The sequence below is a fragment of the Bombyx mandarina genome, chromosome 23 (genome assembly GCF_030267445.1).
Source record: "Bombyx mandarina strain Sakado chromosome 23, ASM3026744v2".
NCBI classification, from domain to species: domain Eukaryota; kingdom Metazoa; phylum Arthropoda; class Insecta; order Lepidoptera; family Bombycidae; genus Bombyx; species Bombyx mandarina.
The window spans coordinates 20,110,347-20,137,937 of NC_143229.1; the positions used below are offsets into that span (position 1 = coordinate 20,110,347).

Genomic DNA, 27,591 nt, shown 5'->3' on the forward strand with positions numbered 1-27,591 from the left:
ACGGATGTTCCGTTATAACTACTGAACCATGCATCCGATTGACTCGAAACTTGGTACCCGTGTAGAAAATATATGTACTTAATGGATAGGCTTATATTCATATGAGTGTTGGACTCCCTACACCAGTTGCGGGGGCGTTATTGATGAGAATCTTTGTGGGGGTGAGAAATAATAATGTTAATTTTAAATGCCCAGCGAAGCGGACGGGTACAGCTAGTGATTAATAAATTTTCAAAGGAACTCCAAAAGAAGATACGGTTGAATCGCTTCTCCAGTAATTATGTGGTCTTAAAGATCAATAAGGTCGACCCGTTCGTATCTAACTTGAATAATGGTGAGCCAAGAAACCAGTTCATTGACGAAATTATGATTAGCGAAGAAAAAAAAACTCACGAATGCCATAGTTCAAGGTGTTTTTTTTTTTGTTATTTACAGAAAAACGGCAATAAAACGATTTAATTGTACCTGTTTGAGTAATGTTTTTATACGTTGTCCTTCTTCATTGGTTTCAGTATTTTATTCTAATCATAACAATCTAAATAACCGAACTAATCTACAACTAAAGCGTACAAAAAGCGTACGTAAAGCGCTCTGCCGTAACTGGGGAACTTAGGACCTTAAGCAAACAATGTAAACTCTGATACAATGGCGTCGATTAAAACTACTTTTACGGATTTAAATAGCTGGTCACGAATTACCGATTAAATGTTTTAAAAATAATTTATAAATACAGGGCGCTAAAACCTTTATAGGGGTCAGCGACGTGAAATTGCTCAGTAGACTGACGCTCCGAATGATACTCTACAAAACTTGTGTATGCAAGCTTAGGTTTTTTTTGTTTTTTTTATTGCTTAAATGGGTGGACGAGCTCACAGCCCACCTGGTGTTAAGTGGTTACTGGAGCCCATAGACATCCACAACGTAAATAACCCTACAACTTGACATATAAGTTCTAAGGTCTCAAGTATAGTTACAACGGCTGCCCCACCCTTCAAACAGAAACGCATTACTGCTTCACGACAAAAATAGGTAGGGTGGTGGTACCTACCCGCGCGGACTTACAAGAGGTCCTACCACCAGTAATTACGCAAATTATAATTTTGCGGGTTTGATTTTTATTACACGATGTTATTCCTTCACCGTGGAAGTCAATCGTGGACATTTGTTGAGTACGTATTTCATTAGAAAAATTGGTACCCACCCGCCTGGGATTCGAACACCGGTGCATCGCTCAACACGATTGCACCGGACGTCTTACCCTTTAGGCCAGGACGACTTCAAAAGTATCAAGCAATCTGTAGTCTTTTTCTCATCATCTATCGACAGTACATCTGTTAACATTTAATTTGAGAGAACATGATCGAAAGCAGATCGAATTGAAAAAGAAGGTCGTTCCCACATCTGGCGCAATCAAATAAAAGGTCGTATCGACATGTGAGAATTTAGAGAATTCCTTCCATTTTTATTGTAAGACGTCTTGGGAGCCCGCACGGGTCGTTACCACTGCCTATTTCTGCTGTAATGTCGTGATTCGTTCTATTTTGAAGACAGCCGGAGTATTCAATTGATTCCTAGACCCGTGTCTTGATGAGAGTGTCGGTGTTTACCTTGTAGTGACCGTAGTCTCTAGTAACCATTTAATACCAGGTAATATCTCATTCATCCATTTAAGCAATAGACAAAACAAACTCCATGCCCCGACGGAACTGAAAAGGCCTTCGGGTTACCAGTAATTTTTCCATCTTAAAAAACAAAAGTACTTCTTTGTACAACGCTCGGAGATCTCCATGTTTGAACGTGATAAGTGTTCTACGGTAACAAGAGACCTTGGACTATGACATCTAAGAATCATTTCAATCTAAACAGATGTAATATAATGTTATTTGTTTTGTTTTGTTTGTGTGTTTGTGTTGTATTATTTGTTTTTTAGGACGCGAAGCAGTGAGCTACTTAGGATGTAATTTAAGTTTTAGCTTTTTGAGGGTAGGTACGTAAGCTTTTAGGACAAACGTTTCTAAGGGTTGAAGACTCAGGTGAGGGTTTGCAAATTCCCTAAAAGTCAAGGGGTATAGTAGGTATATTAAGTCTGTTAACTTTATCACCAAAATTCTGACTTTTTTTCTATCTACTCACGATAGCCTAAGGGGCAAAAAGAAGGGAAATCCCACATTTTCCGCTTACGTATGCGTTAGTAGACCAAGGGGCTATTCCAGCTTCGCGCGGGTAGGTGAGCTCACGGGCTCATCTGAGAGAATTTTCTAACACTAGCCCTAGCAAGAGCAGTGCTTCGCAGAGTCTATCACCGGATCGGAACCACGACCATTTAGAAAATCTGTATATTCTGATCATTCAACAACTTAGAAAAAATCTCAAAGTCAAATTACTTCTTTCTTTTATGCGAGCTTTCGTAAATGTTAGATGAAGAAACGACATCAGTTCACTTGTGCAACTCCGTTTTGTCATATTGTCGATGTGTGTTGTGTGTTTCTTTTCTCGTTGCTCCTGTAGATGGCAGTAACATATTACCTATCCTATATTTTATTTTTAATGAAGGATTTTGTAAATTTTCAGAAACCACTAATTGATAAAATTTGTCTATAATATAATATTTGTCTAACAAATAAAGACTTGTGTATGATTAATAATTTTTTTTTTCTGTATGTAGTTACACAATAATTGAATGTTATAACTTTAACAACGTATAAATTTACGGGCATCTCCAGGTTATCTACAAGATGTCGATATTATTATTTTTTATTGCTTAGATGGGTGGACGAACTCACAGCCCACCTGTTGTTAAGTGGTTACTGAAGCCCACAGACATCTACAACGTAAATGTGCCAAGTATAGTTACAATGGCTGCTCCGCCCTTCAAACCGAAACGCGTAACTGCATCACAGCAGAAATAGTCACGGTGGTGGTACCTACCCGTGAGGACTCACAAGAGGTCCTACCACCAGTAGATAGTTTCGATACAAAAAATATATATGTCTTTATAGTATCGCAGTTTCGGTCGTAAGCTTTTCTATTTGAACCGACGATCGCGCTAAGGAATCCGCCGAGCTAGCGCCGCCGTGCCGATAGCTCGTGTAACTCGAAGTAGTGTATGATAAAAACCGGTGTGTGTGACTTTTTTAAATCCCCGTTTTGTTGCAGCTCGAGCATCATTGGCTGAAGAGTGGTCAGTCGTGCGCGATAGCTTGCGACGCGCAGACGACCGGAGTCACTGGACAAGAAGAGGAGACAAAAAAAAGAGAGAATTGTGATTTAGTGCGGTGTCCGTGAAATGCTCAAAGTGTTGTGCTAGTTTTTTTTTTGAATATATATTTTATATTTTTTTTATTATAATTATTCACAATGCAAGGAAGAGATAAACTCTGTGCAAAGCTCACCAGCGCTTTCCTGAGGAAGTGGTGTAAGTATTTATTTTGTGAATTTTAAGTCGACACTTCAAGAGATTTTATTCAATGTTTTTTTATTTATTGCTTATGTGGACGAGCTCACAGCCCACCTAGTGTTAAGCGGTTACCGGTAGATGTCTATATCTACAACGTAAATGCCACCACCCACCTTGAGATATAAGTTCTAAGGTCTAAGTATAGTTACAGTCGTATGTATATGAATGTATTAGGTTTGATAAGATCCGTTCTCGAAGTCGCTGGCACGTATGTACGGACGTATCGCCGCATGCTGGGAGCTTACTTTGTCGATTGTTATGGTTGATGTTAATATTACAGTCAACGTAAATTTAAAAAAAAAACAGGCCTCTGAGAAAATCTAAGCGGCGCGGCGCCATGAAACGACATCGAACGAATATGACAAATATTTTAATCGAGATATAATAATAATTATCGATTGGAGTTAACGTCCCTAGTGAATTTGACACGTTAAAGTATTATCGTAACTAATCATCATTTAGTTTTCTTCAATTTTATCATTAAAAATTAAATGATTAAAAGCAATTTTACAAGTTCGGAGTTTTCGCACACTTTACAATTTTCGAGGTCACTCATGACAATTTGTTGATTCGTAAAGAATAAAAAAACGTGTGAATTTCTCGTAAACATAAAGATTGATTGCGGAAGTCAACGTTGTTTAATTTGACGCAAAACTTATCCGCCTTATATACTCTGACTGTATTATAATGACATACAAATTTAAAAACCAATATCGGATAATGTTTGTTTAAACTTTCAAATTTATAGAAATTTAAACCTTAACATCGCTTTAAGCATTCAAATTCATATACTGTATCGAATACACACAAGACAAACAATAAAGTTGTTTCGTGTTCACTTAAATTTCTTATCATTGCGACCGTGCATACATTTACCGTAACATCTAGGTAGAACATGGATATTTATTTGCTTTTTTTTTTATTTTTTATCTTATTCCTACCTAAGCTGATAGCCTTGAGAGGCTATGTCAGCGTAACCCTAACTTTAGTAGGTGAGCTCACGGGGCTCAACCTGACGATGTTGCTAACACGAACCCTAGCAAGAGCCGTGCTTCGCAGAATCTACCACCGGATCGGAAACTCGACCCACTGAGAAGATCCGGCGAGAAACTCAGTGGGCTGTGTCTGAGAGTTAGTTTACTCGTCGAGCCCTTCGTCGCAAGCGACGGGTTCGACGAGAACGGTGACCGGTGCTTGAATTACCTAAAAGCACCGTTAGTGGATCGGGAGGATCCGAGATGACGTGTTTTGGGCGACGTCGACTGCTTTCCATTCTGTCCGCAGGATCGGGAATGTAGTTACCGGCGGCCACGATGAGAGGGTTCTCGTGTCGTGCCGCTTTATCGAAGTGGCGCATGGACGCCGACTGCAGATACTTACTGATGGACTCTAAGTCCAGGTCGTCATGGAGGTCGACATTCCTGACGAACCACGGGGCTCCGACGGCTATCCTGCAAAAACGGGATTGAATGACTTGGAATGATTTCAAGTGTATGCGGGCCGCGTGAGCGAACACTACACTTGCATAGGTCATGACGGGGCGTATGCAAGTTTTGTAGAGTGTCACCTTATTTCTAAGGGACATTTTACTTCGCCTACATATCATCGGGTAGATTTATTTGCTAAATACGAAGCTAATAACTGGGAATAATCTTAATAGCATTCGTTACATTGAGCATTACGTTAATAAATCGACTGAGATGTCACACTATAGCAGGACTCTCACGGCGAATGTAATATCTATATATTAATACGTGAAGCAAAAACTTTGTATCCCTTTTACGAAAATTGTGCGGACGGTGAAGTATGAAATTTTGCACACTTATAGAGAATATAGAGAAGAAGTGCACAATGCTAATATTTTTTTAAAATAATGCATAAAAGATACATTAAATCAATAAAAAAAACATTACACACACTACCATGTATTTGACACAACACATACATATAAATATACTCTTTGTTTATTGTCAATTGTCAAACTTTTCTTATTATTTAAAGTATGTGGTCAAATTGAGAATAGATTAATATTGTTTGTCTTGAATACTATTTTTCTATAGTGTAGTTTTGGCGAAATCTGTGATTATATTATAGAAGTATAATAGTGTTTGACAGTTGAACATAATATGTAATGTTTGAACATAAAATTTCAATTAATTATAGGCGAATTTCAACTTCTGTGGGACCACTAGTTCATTGTTAAAACATGAGCAGTAGGTTAAAAGCTGTGAGGGAGTAGATCAACTTGAACAATAATTGTTTTATTACATATTAACTGTTAGAACAACATACACAATACACATCAGACGGTCCGATGCTAAATAATCAAACGGTCTAAATCATAATGTAAGCAGTTTGAAGAATCGCTGTTTTATTTTGCTAATTGCGACATAAGAACTTGCGTCGGATCTGACTGGTCGAGCCTAGTCAATTCCATCCACGCTTCTGCAATGTCACCATGGTTCGTGAGGAACGTCGACTTACAACTACGACCTGGGCCTTGATTCGATCCGGAAACACTCGAAGTCAGCGTCAGAACGGTACTTCAACAAGCCTATGAGTCATGATAATCGCCTTGTTGCTGTATACTCCCAGATTTCTGCTCACGGCGGAGCCAGTCACTGTTGACGCACTTGACACGTCCTTATGAATCCATCAGATTCATTAACTCTTCCATTAGATGCCTTCGGCTCTAACACTAGGAGCAGGCTTAGGGACCATGGTCAGCAGGTCACGATTCTGATCCGGTAGTAGATTCATTCGCGAAGCAGCTGCTCTTGAGTTGTTAGGTCTCCTTTGGAAATGCTCGAGCAGCGATTAGCAAATCTCTTCCCTCCTGGCTGAGCCTTTGCTCGCCCACCAGTCCTGGTAAAATTGAAACGGCCTCCGGGTCACCCATTATTCCGGAAAAAAAGTAATATCGAGCGCAAAAACATATCGCCAAGTCAAAATTATTTTAAACCTTCTTAGACGTAACATCTCATGCTGGAGGATCTTCATATTTCTTTTGTTTTTTATTGCCTTTGTAGGCAGACGAGCATACGGCCCACCTGATGGTTAGTGGTTACCGTCGCCCATGGACTTCAGCAATGCCAGATGTAGAGCCAAGCCGCTGCCTACAGCTTAATACTCTCCACAAGCCTCGTTTGAAGAAGGACATGTCATAGCGCTCGGGAAACACCGTGGAGGGGAGCTCATTCCATAGCCGGATGGTACGTGGCAAAAAAGATCTCTGGAAACGCACTGTGGATGACCGCAGTGGCTCCAGGTAGTATGGATGAACTCTACTCCGGAGGTGGGCGGTGCGATGGTAAAAACGAGACGTTGGTATCATCTCGAACAATTCCTCAGAGCACTCCCCATGGAACGTGCGGTACAAAATACAGAGGGAACCGAAGTCCCTCCGCAGACCCAGAGTACCATATTAGTGTATGCATTGCTTCATTGTATTTAAGGCCCTATCCTGATTTTTAAATTTATCTTATTTATATGTATGAGATAACGAGGACAAAATTAAAACTAATTATACGGTTTTTTTTTGCATTTTTTTTGTCAGTTGTCTATATCAGTTAACACAATATTAAAATTTAAAATAGACGTATAGCACCTTAGTCGTCCGTGGTGACCACACAACCTATAAACTGTTAGATTTAAAATCGTAAAATTAGTTTAAAAAATTCACACAACTCATAAAAGTCGAAGGATGCTACTCAAACCTGGACAATTATTACTACTCAACTCAAATATGAAACCGCATTAGCGAAATAATAATTTAATGTCGAAAATCAATTGCCAAAGTGAGTAAGTAACTTAATTAAACAACATTTTAATGACACTTTACCAAAACGTTGTTAAGAAATTTTAAACGATAGCAAATATCACTGTTTTGACTATGCTTAGGTCTTAATTGCATTGTTTAAATTGAACCACGTACCTACTAGCAGTAAATAATTCGCTTTTATTCACAAAATCGACTCAAATCGAAGGCAGTTTTTTTTTGCCCTTAATTGTAGTAAATTGGCAGACGGACTTCGTGTCTTGCGAAATTAGCACGGATGCCGTGACCCATCTTGAGATATAAGATGTAAGATTCTCAATTTTAAAAGTACAACGGCTGCCCCGCCCTTCACACCGAAACGCATTACTGCTTCACGGCAGAAATAGGCAGGGTGGTGGTACCTACACGTGCGGACTCACAAGAGGTCCTACCACCAGTAATTACGTTCTTCATCACTTTCTTTTACGTTATTATTAAAATACACTATACAACAAGTTTCAAATTTATTTGTTTTCAACGCTCATATCCGATACTCGCTATTTAATGGTGAAATCGTCAGCACACGTGTGTTTACAGAGTTGCTTCTCAAAAATTTTAATCTGCTAGTGATTTTGATACAGACTAATTTCATATGTACGTATTACTCTGTCGTGGTCTAAACGCCGGCCAAGCTACTATCGAACCGTTAATAAATTATGATCTTGTATTATTAAGCAAATTCAGTTTCATTAGTGTAGCAGTTAGATGTTTTAAGTCGTTTTAACGAAAAATTTCTCAAGACTACGCGGCCAAACACGTTTTACTGCGACCGGTTTTTTTTTAAAAAGACGAGATGTCATGAATATTTGCTGATTAGAGACCAAAGTACAAGCGAATGGTTCTGTTATTAAAGACACAACAACTTCGGAATTGTAAATAACGGACAATCATAGTGAGTTCTCGAAGCATTGTCGAGAATCCCATTCTTACGGATCGCTTGGAACATCTAGGTCTGCGAAGGGACTTCGGTTCTCTCTGTATTTTGTATTGTATAATCAATGGGGAGTGCTCTGAGGAATTGCTTGAGATGATTTCTTTTTTACCATCGCATCTCGTCCTTCGTCCGCATCGTGTCCTTCTTCAAACGAGGCTTGTGGGGAGTATTAAGCGGTAGGCAGTGGCTTGGCTCTGCCCCTGGCATTGCTAAAGTCTACGAGCGACGGTAATCACTCACCATCAGATGGGTCGTGTGCTCGTCTGCCTACAAGGGCAATAAAAAAGTCACAAAAAAATTGCGTGTTCAACAGGCTTAAAGTATATTTCTCAGTCATGCCTGCCACGGATACTCAAATCCTAACAAAGAACTTGACTCTGACTGGATAACGTCCCGAGTTCTGTAGTCAGGGCTAGATCGTTTTACTGGTGGTGGAATGTATCGTAAGGCTACGCCTGTATCGAAAGGTGCTTGGCTATTTCTGCCGCGAAACAACCGTGCGTTTCGGTTTGAAGGGCGGACCTTTAGGTAAAACGCGAAAATTCGACAAAAAAAAACTTAAATTCGAAATAAATATTTCGAAATAACTAAATATTTACCTTTCCAGAATTTCGGTCTTATAGCGATAAGACCGCCTATTGTTTTAATGAATCAGCTTGATGACTGTTTTTTAATGTTAATTGCGTTTTGGTGTGCCTTGTATTCTATCTCTCTCTCTTTCTCTCTCTTTCTCTCTCTAAATAATCCTTGAATTTTATTCCAATATAATTAACTAGTCGTTTTAGCCTAAAGGATAAGACGTCCGGTGTAAGATTATCAAGTGATGCGATTGTGCCGATGTTCTAATCCCGCAGGCATTTTTTTTTTCTTACGTTAGCTGATAGTCTTGAGAGGCTATTTTAGCTTCGCCCTAACATGTAGGTGAGCTCACGGGCTCGACCTAAGAGAGTTTGCTAACACTGGCCCTAGCAAGAGCAGTGCTTCGCAGTATCTACCACCGGATCGGAAACGCGACCCACTGAGAAGATCCGGCGAGAAGCTCAGTGGGCTGTGTCTGTGGGTTAATTCGCTCGTCGAGCCCTTCGTCGCAAGCGACGGGTTCGACGAGGACGGTGACCGGTGCTTGAGGTACCTAAAACCACAGTTAGTGGATCGGGAAGATCCATAATGACGCGTTTAGGGCGACGTCGACTATTTACCATTCGGTCTACAGGATCGGGTATGAGACCCGCAGGCAGCTACCAATTATTTCAACAAAATAATTATTTAAGACATGTACACGAATGACTTCCACGATCAAGGAATGGTATCGTGTAGTAAAAATAAAACTTGTATATTGAGTAATCACTATATCATTTTCGACATAGACCTAAAAATATTGAGTAATCACTTGGTATGCCATTTGCATCATAGACCTAAAAGTATTGAGTAATCACTAGGTATACCATTTGCGACACAGACCTCAAGTGTGAGGTCCTTCACCCATCTAACTAGATTCTTCCTCAAAACATGAACACCTAAGATTTTTCTTTACAATTATCAGAATCGATATTCAATTAAAATTCAACCTTCGCATTCGACTTGCGTCATTACATTAAACATAATTACTATATCGATTTATATGCAATTTGATACAATGCGATCGACGTATCGACTGATGGAACTACAATGTGAAACAGGTAAAAAATTAAGATAGAATCTTCTTTAAATGCTGTACCGTGAATTGCTCTGTACGATGTAGACGGATAAACATCTGCCTAGTTTCTGTTTCCACCTGTCCCCACCATTTGTGACTACATCTCGAATAGCTCTAGGGATATTTACGGACAAATTTAAGTCCCGTCTATGAGCTTAGCATCGGGAAAAGGGGTTAAAAAACAGTACCCTATGTTGTTCCCAGGATTCAAACTATTCGCATACATTATTTTGGAGTGATCGTTGGATATCCGCCATCAATCTGAAGTCGGTGAGTGAGTTATGCTGGGGTGGAACTTTATCTTTTTTTCTAATGCCTGTGTAGACAGACGAGCATACGGCCCACCTGATGGTGAGTCGTTACCGTCACCCGTGGACGTCAGCAATGCCAGGGCAGAGCCAAACCGGCTGTCTACCGTTTAATACTCCCCACAAGCCTCACGTGCTATTAAGTGGCCATCGGGACCCATAGACATCAACCAAGTTAACACCGTACGGACTCAAACTCCCTACCACCAGTTAACTATTACCCAACAAACAGCGTCTGAGTCTCGCCAGAGATGAAACTTGGTCGACGTCACTAAAATTGCAGCAAAGCACTTAATCCAGTTGACACTGAGCCCACTGAGTTTCTCGCCTGATCTTCTCAGTGGGTCTCGTTTCCGATCCGCAGGTAGATTCTGCGAAGCACTGCTCTTGCTAGGGTCAGTGTTAGCAAACTCTCTTAGGTCGAGCCCGTGAGCTCACCTACATGTTAGGGCGAAGCTAAAATAGCCTCTCAAGACTATCAGCTAAGGTAAGAAAAAAAAAGTGCCTGCGGGATTAGAACATCGGCACAATCGCATCACTTGATAATCTTACACCGGACGTCTAGACTCGCAGGAGCAAGTCACCGTCGTCACCCTAGACACGTCCTTACGGATCCATCAGATTCAATAAATTTTGCATTAGATACCTTCAGCAATAGCACTAGAAGCAGGCTTAGGAATCTCGGTAACCGTACTCGTCGAACTCGGCAAAGAGTTCGACGTGCAACCCAACCCATGCATCAGCCCGCTGAGTTTCTCCCGGATCTTCTCAGCGGGTCGCGATTCTGATTAGGTAGTAGATTCATTCGCGAAGCAGCTACTCTTGAGAGGTCTTCTTCGGAGGCACTCGGGCAGCTGTTAGCAAATCCCACCCCTTCTGGTTGAGCCTTTGCTCGCCCACCTGTACTGGTGAAACTGGAAAGGCCTCCGGGCCACCAGTAATACTTCAATCATAAAAAAAATGTCTAGCCTTCTCCGTAAACCGGAACGCGCAAATGCCTCGTGATAAAAATAGACAGAACGCCTGAAACAGGAATGCGGCTCCGCTGGTTAAAATACCAAACGAACACATTAAAAAATACATTTTATTGTACTTTCCATGATGACTTACGTGGTCGCAAAAACCAACGCTACTGACGTATGTATGTAAGTACGTGTTTATTTTGTTAACATGGCGCTAATGAATCAAGCGATTCTCTCGTTGACAAAGGATCTTAAAACGTTTAGTATGTAGATTTGAGAGTTTTATAACGGGTTGAAAGTCTGAGTCTAGTTTCAATCGTATATAACATTTTACAATTTTCCGATTTAAAGCGCATTTTACAATTTTGGCGGCAACGGATGACTGACAGTCTAGTTTCAATCGTAAATAACATTTTACAGTTTTCCGATTTAAAGCGTATTTTACAACATTCGTTGTAACGGATGACTGATCCGTAAAAAGTGTCCGGCGTCAAGTGACGGATCCGGCGTCAAGTAAGTCAACGGAATTTTTTCGAATTATTAACAAACGAACGCAGTAATTATGATTGCAATTATTATTTACTTCCTGCTTTAACTAAGTTAATGGTAAGCGAATGGTAAAATGTTCATAAACTATGTCACAATTTTTCTCGTCGGTATGTTTTATTTGAATACTAGCGACCCGCCCTCGCTTCGCTTCGGAAACTGTAATTTATTATTGATTTCTCCACTATGTAATGGATGTTATATATAAACCTTCCTCTTCAATCACTCTATCTATTAAAAAAACCGCATCAAAATCCGTTGCGTAGTTTTAAAAATTTAAACATACATAGCATCGATATGGTGGTAATATATCGATGATACATTGGGACAAACAGATATAGGGATAGAGAAAGCGACTTTGTTTTATACTATGTAGTGATTTGTGAATTTTCTACTCGAATTATTATTAAACATTGATTGATTTTTTTAGATCCAAATATCTACAAAAAATCTACTACTTTCACTCTTTGTTTTCTATTTTATTTGAATTTAATATTTAATAAAAGTTCATCACAATCGTCAGCTAACTCCGTGCGAGCGCTCGCTTTCGTCGTCAAAATGACAGTAATTGCATTATTGCTGTTAGCACAAATAGTTTTCGTTAAAAAAAAACAACAACAATAAAAAAAAATATAACACAGAATTAAGTAATTCAAGCAAACCTTTCGTTTCAGCGCTCGCCGGTCAGTCACGATCGGGCGGCCGCCGTAACGGAATGTCTTGTTAAAAACCGAAATTTTATTTAATATTTAATTAATTCGGCCATTTTTTTTTTTCTCGACCTGTCAAGTGTAAAACTTTTCCCCCGAAATGGCGTCCCGTTCCGTTACGCGTATGATCGAATACATAAAATCGAATCGGAGGATAAGTGAGTTTGATTTTATTTGTTTACGTGTCGCAATATGTCCGTGCCTGTGTGTGTGTCCGTGTTGGATTGTGCTGATTTTTTTTAAGTATCGTTTTATGGTTAACAACAGCTGATTTCACTCTATAACCGTGGTTGTGTGAAAAGAAATGCAGTTTTTTTTATTTATTTATTTTTTAACTCTAACCTATTTAAAGTAAATTATTTTGTGAAATAATATTTGAATACGCCGTGCCAATGAAAATATTTGTGACCATTAGCTGATTATTGCGCGATTGTGATATGAATTAGAGAAAGCTAATGTTAACGAAATTAATGTTAAAATTATTTCGAAAAACGTTCCGTCACGGTTGTGAGCATTCTGGTCGCTGGAAGCTCGTGCTATGTGGACTGTGGTTTGTGAGTTCCCAAGATCTCTCAGAGACTGGGCTCTCTCCAGGCTGCAAGACTACTCCGTACCTGATTATCCTCCGCATTGTGTGCGTTTGTAGCGGAGGCTCTGTGAGTCCTCCTGTCCACTGCGATACAAGCTCTCCACTTGACAATCCACAGGCTTATCCCGCACTCAACCAATGTGCTTAGTGCAAATATGTATAGAGTCGGAACGTCTGCCTTCGTTTGCCGCTAGGGGCGCTGTTCCAACTGCATATAAATTTGAGTTAACTTTTACGCTATCGAGAACGTTAAAAAACTCGCATTTAGCACAACGGGCACATGCAGCGTATGTTTGTAGTGACTCTTTGAACCGAGTGTTTGACAGAGCAAGTACATGTCTGCGGTGACGCAATCAGATTCTTTACGTAACCACTAGATTGCATGCAAAAAATATGTTGTGAAAACTATGTTGAGTTAGTAGTGTTCACGCGAGACTCCTAGTTTCGAGGTCGCGAGTTCGACGTCAAGAACGTGGTTTTTACGATAATTCGTTTGATCCGAAAATAATTATCTTTCATTTATCTTTGTAATTATATTCGTCATTACGGATCCTCCCGATCCATTAACAGTGCTTTTAGGTACCTCAAGCACCGGTCATCGTCCTCGCCGAACCCGTCGCTTGCGACAAAGGGTTCGACGAGTAAATGAACCCACTGACACAGCCCACTGAGTTTCTCGCCGGATCTTCTCAGTAAAAGGAAAAAAAAAGTAATTAAAGGTGCGTTTTATTTGGTATCAGCATCAACAATCCGATGTTTTTAATTGAACTACAATTAAGTTTACCCCATTCGTATACCTGAAGAAGTTTTTTTCGTTACGATATTTTCTGCAAATTTTAAACTTTAAATGGCTCTCCTGTAAAGTTGCAAAAATGTCGCTCAAACCACCACGCCTTTCGTCCCTCGTTATTATTAATAGTATTTTATCACGTATGCGAGCTGCAGGTATCTGTTGATTGTAAAGTTTATGACGAGCGACAATCATCAGCATTTAATACCTCTACCGGCGTGTTCTCGGAAACATTTGCGGATAATATCGTCAGCGCGGCGACCGCAAATGTTATTGACGTGCCGTATTAACATTGTCCACTCGACGTACGCGCATTTACGAGGCAGACACGATTTTATGAAAAATGACAATATAGAGCGAAATGAAATGAAGATGAAATGATATAGTATGAAATATAATCGTTTTACGTGATAACATCAGTAGCGGAACTATTGGAACTGCTAGTTGTGACGTCACGCGAGAAGAGATAAACGTGTCACAAGCCAACGCTTGGGCCGATCGTGCCTCTCTATCGCTTGTTCCGTGCTCTAGCGTACACGCTCAGGCTCGGGCAGAACGTGACACTTTTTCTTGCGTGCGGCCGGCGTCATAAGACGTTATAACATTGATAAATAGATAGGTCTCCGTGGGTGGACATTAAAAACATTTTTACGGTCCGCGACCACGTAAAGTGTAAATAATAATAAAGTAGAAATAAAGTAATCGTTGTAATACAAACATTTTAATTTGAAACTTGCGTATTCATTTTGCTAACATTCTACGGTGTGAAGGTTGTGCGTTCGTCATTGTAATTTAAGCAACAAAGACTATTAACTTCACTTATGTCTTGCATCATACGCAGGGCTTACCTACGAGCAGCTTCATCTGTAGTTAGGACTTAGTTTAGAAAGACAATAATCTATTCCCAATTCGGCTGTTTTAACTACCATAGCAAGAGTTTGTGGTATGATGTGAATATTAATGCGATGTAAGCTACTGTTTAGTACTTTACAGTTTTTGGGGGGTGATATTTGAGTGAATCTTTCAAATATACCTATGTGATATCTTTTAGGATATTATAATTGTGATATGTTTGTGTAAAATTAATATCTTTGTGAAAGTCATAATAATATGGTATTCGACTGTATGATTATCTCGTAACTGCTGAATTTTCAACTTTCAAATAAAATTCAAACACGCAATGTTTTCGAAATGATGCTAAATAATAAATTAACAGAATTAAGTGATTGACTCGCCTTCCCGCCAAAAAATCGAGACCATAGATTATACATTTTTACTTTTACTGGTGGTAGGACCTCTTGTGAGTCCGCACGGGTGGGTACCACCACCCTGCCTATTTCTGCCGTGCAGCAGTAATGCGATTCGGTTTGAAGGGTGGGGTAGCCGTTGTAACTATACTGAGACCTTAAAACTTATATCTCAAGGTGCGTGGCGCATTTACATTGTAGATGTCCATGGGCTCCGGTAACCACTTAACACCAGGTGAGCTGTGAGCTCGTCCACTCATGCTAAAAAAAAATACATTTGTGGTAAATTAAAACTTATTGCAGTATTCTATAGATTTATTCATAATTTTTTTTCACTTAAATTTCATTCCTGCTGTTAGATTAATTTAATTAATAGCTAAATTTCGTTTCGATGTAAAATGCATCGCCAACGGAGTTGACTGTAAATCATAGCTGCTTATTCACATGCACCCGCTGTTATGTTTAGTTTGGTAGTTTTTGGAACGAAGTTCCTTATGGGACGATGCGGAGAGGTACCCTAACCGAGAAAAAACGTCCGTAACGTAAGGTTTTTATTAGTAATGCACACAGTGTACGACTTAACTTTGTACTAGCGTACAAAAAATAACATTTTTTTTTATCATTCATTGACCACGATCTCAGAGCGTTCGTTTGCGCAATACACTAACTCTTATGCAAACAACCGTGAACGAAGTGTACCACAATAAGTTCGCACGTTACCGAATGACCGTGGGTTCTTGTGAAACCTCTAATTTTATTTTCTTTATACCTTGAATAGAACTTAAAATTAATATTTTTATAATAATAAACTTCGTTCCTATCCGGTGTCCCACGACACCACACATCTTTTTTTTTTCTTTACGATAAATTTCCAGTACTATTTTCCATAGTCATAAATTTGAAGTACACCACTATGGATTTCGTAGTTATTCCCTTTACTAGATCTCAGTAAAAGGAGGTCACAGAACGCAGACTCGATCTAGCGAAGCGGAAAACGCAAAAACATGAAATACAAGTTTTTTTTATATGAAATTTATATTTATTTACGGTACGAAATCGGGACTAGGTTATGGTGATTTATCGGTTTGCTTACCATAAGCCATCGAGGCCTTGGTATCAAGCTGCTGACCGCGTGGACTGACATCAAGCATCGCTTGAACGAGAAAGTTGCATTTATAATAAGCAGTTAATAATTACAGAATCCAGAGGTCAGAATACCTTGGATCATGATAGACTATTAGAAGTCATTTAGCAGATCAGTGCGCAGTTTCTCTCTCTCCCTGGTGGATAGCTTTTTCCAATAGTCATTTAATCTCTCAAAAGATTTTCAGTAACTTTTAGAGACAAAATTTCTTTTCTTATATGACAGATGTATTGAATGTAATTGGGAGTAGATCATATTGATTAGAAGTAAAGGGTCAAATGGGATGATCTTATTGTAGTATCTTACTGGCTCTGAAATATTATGAGGATTGACGAGGCATTAGCACATACGGCTCGTCACCGTCGCCTAGTCGATTTCTATCGCCAAATAATTGAATGTTTGCCTCCATTTTAAAGATGGTGGTAGGTGGTAGGATATACTGGATAAGACCTCTTGTGAGTCCACACGGATAGGTACCACCACCCTGCCTATTTCTGCCGTGAAGCAGTAATGCGTTTAGGCTTGAAGGGTGAGTAGGTAGTCGTTGTAACTATACTGAGACCTTAGAATTTATCTCTCAAAGTGAGTGGCGGCATTTACATTTGTAGTTGTCTATGGGCTCCGGTAACCACTTAACACCAGGTGGGCTGTGAAAAACATAATGTCGTCGTCGAAGATCGTCAGCCAAATACAAGGCGAACTTTTTAAGGCAAACCTGTGATATTCTTCACCTACACAGTTCCCAGCTATGTCTGGAGGTGACGTGTCTCCAATTTGAACAAATTGAGAACTGGTGGAAGTAATTGATTTTGACGAGTTAATTGAAAATCGTTTTAAAATTGGGCTCGATTAATTTGCCAATTGGTAAGGTAGGTAACAAATAACTATAGATATCGCCATGTTACCAATATCTGTCGCAAAGTCTGGCGTGATAGTTTGAAGTGTCAGTTTTTTTTTCTATATATGCTGATAGCGTTGAGAGGCTATTTCAGCTTCTCGTTGACGTGTAGGTGAGCTCACGGGGCTCAAACCAGGGTGCTGCTAACACAGGCCCTAGCAAGAGCAGTGCTTCGCAGAATCTACTACCGGATCGGAAACGTAACCCACTGAGAAGTGTTTTATTAGAGGAATCGGTAGCGATCCCCGGCGTTCCCGCGTGTGTGAAGTACGCCGAGCCTTACCCATTACGCCCCAAATAAGGGAAGGTTTTGTTATTTTCAATCCCAGCCGAGTTGATAAAATTGCCCGCTTATCGCGAAGTTTTAGTATTGTACAAGGACTTAGTCCAGCTAGCTTCCCGGATGAGATGGCTTCCGAGGTTTTTATTTTATTTTATTTTTATTGCTTAGTTGGGTGGACGAGCTCACCTGGTGTTAATTGATTAATTGGTTACTCGAGCCCATAGACATCTACAACGTAAATGCGCCACCCATCTTGAGATATAAGTTCTAAGGTCTCAGTATAGTTACAACGGCTGCCCCACCCTTCAAACCGAAACACATTACTGCTTCACGGCAGAAAGAAGCAGGGCGGTGGTACCTACCCGCGCGGACTCACAAGAGGCCCTACGACCAGTAATTACGCAAATTATAATTTTGCGGGTTTGAGTTGTATTACACGATGTTATTCCTTCACCGTGGAAGTCAATCGTGAACCTTTGTTAAGTACATATTTCATTAGAAAAATTGGTACCCGCTTGCGAGATTCGAACACCGGTGCATCGCTCAACACGAATGCACCGGACGCCTTATCCTTTAGGCCACGACGATTATTCTCGAAGCTTAGAATGCAAAATAGAGGCGAGTGGTCAGAATTGCAACAACGACGGTTGTCAGCTGTCATCGAATTGTTGCCACTCTCAAAAAGTCAAAGGGCCTTCGTAATTTTTTTAATAGGTTTTGCTAGATATTTATTATGGCACAATGAAGGGTCATAAACGTTTCGAGATCTGCGCTTGAAAAATATCTTTGTCCAGCCACAATCTTAATAGATAAAGGACAATATATTATCCATATAAACTAAAATACGTTTCCGAAGTTTCTTTGATGTTCAACCAAAGGGCTACTATATGCATTAGTAATGACGCATTGAGCATCTAAGTTCACAAACAAAGTGACTCAACTCTTATAAAAACATTGTTTAATCATGATTCAGAAGAAATAATAAGTTAATATAATAGTTCTTTATGTTAAATTCCTTCAATGACGCTACGTTAGAATAGACTCCTCACAAAATAGCCTCGAATAAAAACGTTTGTGCGGTGTGCTGGTATCTTAATGTAACTCCAACAAGGATCAAGGATCAAGTGTTGTTGAGGAAGTTCCACATCACGATATGTCTTACTAGAGCAGCATCCTATGAATAAATGCGACTAACAGATTCTTCGGTTAATGGGGAGCATCATAAATCGGTATTTGTTAGTAGTACACAGCGTATTATGTGTGTTTTTTATTTGCAAGCCGTTACTTCTCATGTCATTCCATTAAAATTTTATCAAGATCTTACCAGTTGTTTTTGGGTTATCCTTAATATAAATGTGTAATTGACTACATTGATGATAATCTCGTTTTCTTTAGTCGAATTTGAGTTTCTTCTTTGTGATCCTTTTTTTAATAATGACGAATTTCATCTTAATTTTAAGTTATGGACAAGCGATCTTGTTCCTTCGATATCAAGATATCCTTTCTTAGAAATGAGGAGGCATTGAAACAAAAAATCTTTCCAACATATATGATTTTACGTTAAAGTTTTATTTTATTCTATCTGTTTCTAGCAGATGTATGATTTTATGATAACGACAAAAGCGGATTGCGTATACAGTACCTACCGAGATGTGACGAAATCATTCCCAACGATTGCTTCAAGTTATTCGTCATTGAGCACACGACAGCGACAGGGAGAACCGAAGTCTCTTCGTGGCGTAAAACATTTTACAATGTAAATTTTGTACACCGTTTTATGGCAAATTATTTTAATCTTTAATTGGGACTAAAGTTTAACTTGCGCAAGTGTTTTAATGTCGTAAGCTTATACTGCGCTGCTGGAAAACGAGCTGTATTCATTGTTGGTGTTAGGATTTATTCCGTACCCGCGCGGGTAGGCACAAAGAAATTTGTTTTTACCGCTAAGCAATCCTGAAGGTACATTTATCTCGTCTTGTATTCTGGCATGGATTAAGTGAGATATTAGCAGCCTAGAACTGATTGAAAGAAAGTTGTACTTATGAAGAATCCTACAATTACGTTATTAGTTTATAACAGTTTTTCCATGTAAAACAATCCTCTTATTGTGGCCGCAGCTACTACATATCCGATCCAGGCGATAGGATAATGCAAAGCCGCCCTCACCCAAAACCTGTCTTGTCAGGCCCCTCGGATCTGCTTTCGGTGCTTTTAGGCCCATAAAGTATAGGTCACCGTACGAACTAACCCATAGACACAGGCCACTGAATCTGTTTCTAGACGGAGCTTCTTAGCGGGTCGCCATTTCAAACCGGTGGTAGATTGTGCAAAGCGCTCTTCTTTCTTGGGACTACTTTTAGCAAATTCTCTCAGATTGACCCCGTCAGCTCACCTCCCCGTTTCCACGAAGCTAGAATAGGTAGGCTACCAGCGAATAGATAGGAGAAAAAATATATATGTACTTTTTCGAAATGCACGGTATACCCGCAATCAAATTCTGAGTATTTTCACTTGTAACACAAATACTAAGATACCGAAACATGAATTGATCGATATTTGGATAACATTTCCACGTATGGTACGTTATACGTTATATATGTACGTACATATGTATGTGTGTTTAAAGACGCGATTCCCGCTTAAACAACATGGCCGACGGATGCTCGTGTTTTCATAATATTGTCTGTGGAAGTTTGGTCGTATGAATCACAACTTAGTTTGTTTTGTACTACCAACATGCCAACAAATTATGTTCTTCTTCTTCTCAGTCGTGTCACTCTTGACAGAGTGGTCGTGATCGTCATGTAGTCTTGGAAGGGGCAGACTTGATGCATCTCACGATGTCGCACCATCTCTCCCTGCTCGAGGCCATTCTACTGCACTCATTTAGGGGACCTCCCACTGCAGTTTTAATTTGGTCGGTCCACCGCATTGGTGGCCTCCCGCGTGGTCTTGTACCATCAACGCTTCCCTGTACAACGAGGCGTTCTATGGACCGGCCATCTCGTCGCGAAACGTGTCCGAAGAAATCCACCATTCGAGACTGTACTATACCAAATAGACGCTGCTTGATGCCGAGTTCCTGAAGTATCGAGACATTTGTACGAAAGTCGGTCCACGAAACTCCAAGCATTCTTCTCCAGCACCACATTTCCAGAGCGTCTATTTTCTTCCTTTCCACAAATTATGTACCCATAAAATAATTTTGTCCAGACTACAAATGTTTATTAGACAAAATAAACTAATTGTAATTATTATGTATGTAGGATTCGTAAGAATGGAACATATGGAAAAAGTGTGGAACGGATCGTTAAGATGTGAGTGATAGAAAACGGTAAGAAAGGGAAAAGAGATTGACAGAGAAAAGGAAGATGGCGAAGACGATTGAAATGAGCAAGGCGTAAAAAAAGGGTCAATTCTTTTTTTAATTATTATAATAAAGAAGATTTTAAAAAGGAAGAGTAAAAGTGCAAGAGTGGAATAATTTTATTTTATGTGATCCATCCCAATTCTACATTTTTAACAAGCTTTTTTTTGTGCAACCGGAATTTAATTTTTTGTTTATAGCAACATTTATCATTGCGTTCACAAACATAAAATTTGGTTTTGTTCAGCTTTAATAGAAAATTTTAATTCGTTACGTTGGTACAATGCATTTTAAATATGTATGTTATGTTGGTATTTACTTGCAATGACTATGCATGTCTAAAACTTCCGTTTGAATATTAATGTTTTTCATAGATTCTCCGGTTCGCATTTATTGCTTGCTTTGGGCGCGAATTAAATCAAATAATGGTTTATTGTCAGATAATGATATTTTCAGTTTAATTTAACCATTTTTTTAATTAAAAAACGAAATATGAAACTTCCCGCGCAAAGTACGATGTGTTATTAGCAGTTTTTAATAGTCGCAATAGACAATAAATAAGCCAATCCATATTCAACCTGTTGTTACTTCGATACTATTGATCAACGTAGAATATTAATACATGAGAATATCACACATGAACTTGCTAGTCGCAATAATAGATTCGCAATTACACGTACAAATTACAAAACAACCGAACCTGACGTTTGGCGCTATTTTTGACGTAAGCTCTAAGATGGCCGAATAATTTTTTAAATTCTGTCACGTAGAAATTTCCTATCGTGACGACACACATGACTACATGTTTAAATAGTTTATTTGCATAACCAGTAATGTTGCATTCGATTTAATATTTATTTGGTTTTCGTAATAGTTTGACCGTTTGTCGGAAATATTTTTATTTAAGATTAACAGTGAGAGGCAGCCATTGCTCTAAGCACATGTGCCCCGAAACAACACTTATCTACAATTTGCCGCTGGACTTAGCGTGATGTCTGTCATATTTTTATTAAAATCCCTATTAAAATACCACTGTGTAAAAACGATTGTCTCAAAGAATAACCTATTAGCGGTAATGCTGTCCATTGCACAAATTATACTAGCCTATTGACTAATATTCAATGAAAATTATGTTTTACTGGGCGATAAAGTAAGTTTATTGATATGGATTCTTCCACTGAGTTTCTCGCTGGATCGCCTCAGAATAATGCGTTTTGACTATACGGTATATTGGGGGGAATCGTGACCCTTTCCAATTTCAACACAAATTTTCAATAGTTTTCCTTGTTAATACCAATAAAATTGAGATTAAAATGGTTCCGGAGGTTTAAATTTTTATATACGACGAATTATTATACATAGTTCATTACAAAACATACACAAAAACAAAAAAAAGCTAGCTTGACCCGATTCACTTTGGCTTTTGGGTGAATCAGGTTACGTATGGGGACATTATAGTTTTTTTATAGGACTGGCACTATTTAGTTGTTAGGTTAGTACCTAACTTTAGGTAATTAAATTTTTAATATCTTTAATGAGTTACAAAACTTTGATGACTAAATTTAACTATTTAATAATCTTAAACACTAAATAAAAGTCAATTTCAGTTCAACAAAGTTAAATCTAACAACTCAATAAGAGTATTGTGACATCCCAGATTTGTCCCTATTCTACTCTAATCTCTATTCCCCCCAATCTACTATATCTTTAATTAATCCGTGCACGAGTCAAACGTCAATTTTGTTATGTTTTTATTGATACCCTCAAAATACTTTTCTAACGTTACTGTTTTGAGAAGATGTAGGTCGACATTTGAATACTATGCCAACTACGATATTTATGCGTTATTTTTATTGTAATGCTAGTTAATTAATCAGTTATTAACTTAATTAGTGGTGATTACAAAAAAAATAACAACATTATAACAAGCTTATGCTTGAAATAAATATTTTATTTTATTTTTTGTTATTGCCCTTGCAGGCAAGCGAGCATACGGCCCACCTGATGGTGTGAGTAGTTACCGTCGCCCATGGACTTCAGCAATGCCAGGGGTAGAGCCAATCCGCCGCCTACCTATTTATAATGACCAATATTTCAATACGACTTCGTCCATATTTTTTTTATGAAAAATATTTTTAGACTTGCGTTTCATTTCACGCAGAACGAACTAATCGTAATTGATGTATAGATTTGATTACCGTGAAGTGCTTTTGTATTTTTGTACACTAACATTCGCGTGGAACTTTGCTCGTGGACTACACACACATTACAAGCGGAGGCTCATCTTGAGTAGTACGGAGAATACTGATGTCTAACGGTAGGCAGTGGCTTGGCGCTGACCCTGGCATTGGTGAAGTCCATAGGCGACGGTAATCATCAGGCGAACCGTATGCTCGCCTGCCTTCGAGGGCAGTTAAAAAGTTCCGCTCTTATACTTTAGTATAAGAGCGTGGTTCACTTACGGTTAGCGCTTAGCGTGGTATGGACATGTGATGCGTAGGGAGAAGATGCATGTGACTAGGAGATGTATGGAAATGGTAGTGCAAGGTAGAGTGGGATGAGGTCGACCGAACAAGACATGGATGGAGTGTGTGAATGACGATATGAGAGAGAGAGAAGAGTGAGTATTGAGATGACAGCAGATAGAAAAGATTCGAAATTGGAAGAGAAATATTAGCTGTGCCGACCCCACCTAGTGGGATAAGGTGGAGAAATAGAAGAAGAGAATCATTTGAGACTTGAGAATCGTTTCAGTGGGTTGGACTGATCAGAGAGCTAATAACGTATTTATCTTGTCTGCTGTATCCGCTCTTAAATTAAGAAGAATTACATTTTTATATCAAACCATGACATATGACGATAGCGCGATAAAGAAAACTAGTAATGCCCTCTATCGTGCCCTACGCGTAAACGCGGTTATTAACTCAAATTGAACTTATTAAAAAAAATATTAACATACTATATCCAGTAGCTTTTGCGTGATGCGCTCAAAGCAGGGAAAACTTGTTCATTTTACTAAGTACTATATGGATTATTATCGGTTTATGTTATCGAAAACTACGGAGGTATCGCTATTATACTTATAAAACTTTTATTAAATGGTGGTAGGACCTTTTGTGATTCCTCACGGGTATTCCTCATCCTGCCTATTTCTGCCGTGAAGCAGTAATGCGTTTCGGTTTGAAGGGTGGGGCAGTCGTTATAGCAATGACTGACACCTTAGAAATCGTATATCAAGATGGTTTGCGGCATTTACGTTATAGATGTCTATGGGCCCCGGTAATCACTTTACATCAGATGGACCGTAAGTTCGTCCACCCATCTATGCAATAAAATAAAATAAATTAGCACAGTACTGATGGTAGAATGTCTTGTGAGCCTGCACCACTGCCCTGCCTATTTCTGCCGCGAAACTAACTGTAATGACTTCGGGTTTGAAGGGAGGAGCAGCATACTACAGAACTAAGATATAGAACTTGTAATGTGTACGGGGTCCGGTAAACACAACATCAGATGAGCTGTGACCTCGTCCCCTTATCTAGGGAATAGAAAACAAATATAAAAACTCGTGTTCAATTTCCAGGGTTCGTGCTCGCATCAGCAGTCATCCTACTCCTCCTAGGCATAGTCATTGCCATATTCCTCGGGACTTGGATTCGACTCTTCATAGACCATGTGAGTATTTTTGTTTCAACAATCAACCCCAAAGGACCAGAGCTTGTCTTTTTTATGTTTGAGACGTTACTGGTGGCCCGGAGGCCTTTCCAGTTTTACCAGGGCAGGTGGGCGAGCAAGGGCTCAGCCAGGAGGGGTGGGATTTGCTAACAGCTGCACGAGCGCCTCCAAGGGAGACCTAACAACTCAAGTGTAGCTGTTTCGCGAATGAATCTACTACCGGATTGGAATCGCGACCCACTAAGATGTTCCGGCGAGAAACTCAGCGGGCTGTTGTTTAGGTTAGGTAGCACGTCGAACTCGGCAGAGCTCGTCTGTGTCACGGGAATCACTACGCCCATCGTTCTTGCTGAAGATATCTGATATTCAGGGTCTGCACGGCCTCGTCTCGTTTGTGAGTTTCCGGTACACATAACATTCGGAAGATTCAATCAGCAGCAAAACCTTATAGATGGTCCTGTCTTGATGAAGTACATAGGGCCACCCTTATTCTTTCTTCTTTTATTGCATAAATGTGTGGACGAGCTCACAGCCCACCTGGCGTTAAGTGGTTACCGGAGCCCATAGACATCTACAACGCAAATGCGCCACCCATCTTGAGATATAAATTCTAAGGTCTCAAGTATTGTTACAACGGCTGCTCCACCCTTCAAACCGAAACGCATTACTGCTTCACGGCAGAAATAGGCCGGGCGGTGGTACCTACCCGACTATTGGTCATACTAATAACGCACGGTAACCAAGAGTCACGTTGGAAAGCGAGTCGATGCTCGATTGAGCGTATCGAACCTTGGCCTGGGGCAATGAGGACGATTAATATGCAACTGAGGTGATGGGTAACGGGAAACTGTGTTATAAGCTCACGAACACGACGACTCTAAATGATTTTTACGGTTTTAAGGAGGTACACACATTTAATTATTATTTTTTATTGCCTGGATGGGTGGACGAGCTCATCACAGCCCACCTGGCGTTAAGCCCATAGACATCTACAACTTAAATGCGCCACCCACCTTGAGGTATAAATTCTAAGGTCTCAAGTATAGTTACAACGGCTGCCCCACCCTTCAAACCGAAACGCACTACTGCTTCACGGCAGAAATAGGTAAATGCGCCACCCACCTTGAGGTATAAATTCTAAGGTCTCAAGTATAGTTACAACGGCTGCCCCACCCTTCAAACCGAAACGCACTACTGCTTCACGGCAGAAATAGGTAAGGTCTTGTTACCTACCCGTGCGGACTCACAAGACGTCCTACCACCAGTAAAATTAACTTTTGTTTTTTTTTCCTACCTAATCTGGTAGCCTAGAGAGGCTATTCCAGCGGAACCTTAATTAGTCGGTGAGCTCACGGGGCTCAAACCTGACGACGATGCTACCACGAACCCTAGCAAGAGCCGTGCTTCGCAGAATCTACCACCGGATCGGAAACGCGACCCACTGAGAAGATCCGGCGAGAAACTCAGTGGGCTGTGTCTGAGGGTTAATTTACTCGTCGAGCCCTTCGTCGCAAGCGACGGGTTCGATGAGAATGGTGACCGGTGCTTGAAGTACCTAGAAGCACCGTTAGTGGATCGGGAGGATCCGAGATGACGTGTTTTGGGCGACGTCAACTGCTTTCCATTCTTTCCGCAGGATCAGGAATGGTAAAATTAACCTTGGTGTACCCCATTTAAATAGCTGAAGAAGTTTTTGTTGTTAGTATATTTTTTCCAAATTTATGCTTTAAATGGCTCTTCCTGTAAAATTGCAAAAATTTCGCTTTACCAAAATTAAATATCCTTTCACCCTTCGATATAAACATTACTATACACAATGATGTTATAGTCTTTTTACTATAACATCATTGACTATACACGTTCGGTGCGCTTAGAACGAGTTTTTTAACATTCTCGATCGCGTAAAAGTTAACTAAAATTTGTATGGAGTTAAAACGTTTGCCTACGTTAGCCGCTAGGGGCGCTGTTCCAACTGCATACAAATGGGAGTTAACTTTTACGCTGTCGAGAACGTAAAAAAAATTCGCACTAAGCACACTGAATAAGAACATTCGGAACGTCGGTCTACCGAGCAATATCACCAGCTCGGTGGAAGATATCCGCTTTATTGTTTCTTTATTCCAAAGCTTAAAATCCATTGACGGTCAACTTCGAACCGCTTCGCGGAAGTTTCCAGCCAACTACCTACCTCCACATTGCATTGATGCTTCATAAAATATAAAATTAATGACGAAAGACACGTTTTTAGTTTAATTAAAATGAAACTCGATTTTCTGGTTTATATTCCGAGTGGTCTGCATTCCGATTCTGATTGTATTACTGCAATATGTGCATCGGTTTTAATGTTTTGAAGATCACTCCATTTTGTTATTTCTCTCATGTTTGCCACTAAACGCTCACCATGGAATATCCTCCTACACAAGGAAGGTTCGAAAGGTGGGGCAGCCGTAGTAACTATACTGAGATCTTAGAACTTATATCTCAAGGTGGGTGGCGCATTTATGTTGTAGATGTCTATGGGCTCCAGTAATCACTTAACACTAGCTGGGCTGTGAGCTCGTCCACCCCTTTAAGCAATAAAAAAAAAACAAGTCAAGATCGACTGCAAAACGAAATCAACTCTAACATTAGATGGATACGTTTGAATTTCATCAAACGCCTTCAATGTATCAAAGATACTAAGAGTTTCTTTAGTCCACGGTGAGTTTCTTGCGAAACCTTCCATCGACAAAACCACCTTGACCCCGTTCGGTCGTCATAGAGACAACAGACCGCGCTCAAACAGACACTATTACTAATTGTTAAAACGTGTTATTTGTCTCTAGAATTTTCTACGGATAACCGTTAAAATGACCTTAGAATAAAACTAGCTGTACCCGTCCGCTTCACTGGGCATTTAAAATTAACATTATTATTTCTCACCCCCACAAAGATTCTCATCATTAACGCCCCCGCAACTGGTGTAGGGAGTCCAACACTCATTTAAATATTAACCCATTAAGTACATGTATTTTCTACATGGATACCAAATTTCAAGTTAATCGGATGCACGGTTCAGTAGTTATAACGGAACATCCGTAAAAACCACTGTAGATTTATAATTAGTATAGATATAGATAACGTGAACGGGAATTTTTAAGACGGCGTACGACAAAAGAAAAATACTAT

The 27,591-nt window shown here is 39.7% G+C and overlaps 1 protein-coding gene across 2 annotated transcripts in view; it reads left to right on the forward strand.

Moving 5' to 3' along the window:
- Positions 1–3,166: 3,166 nt before the first annotated feature.
- Positions 3,167–27,591, forward strand: part of emp (epithelial membrane protein) — a 48,236-nt gene continuing 23,811 nt past the window's right edge. Inside the window, exons 1-2 of one of the 2 annotated variants that reach the window (XM_028182448.2) lie at positions 3,167–3,415; positions 24,332–24,423. In XM_028182448.2, the coding sequence (XP_028038249.2) occupies positions 3,358–3,415; positions 24,332–24,423 (150 nt within the window). In that variant the 5' untranslated portion in view covers positions 3,167–3,357. Of the gene's footprint in view, positions 3,416–12,410; positions 12,589–24,331; positions 24,424–27,591 lie in introns of those variants that run through there. The other variant, XM_028182449.2, reaches the window with a different exon arrangement.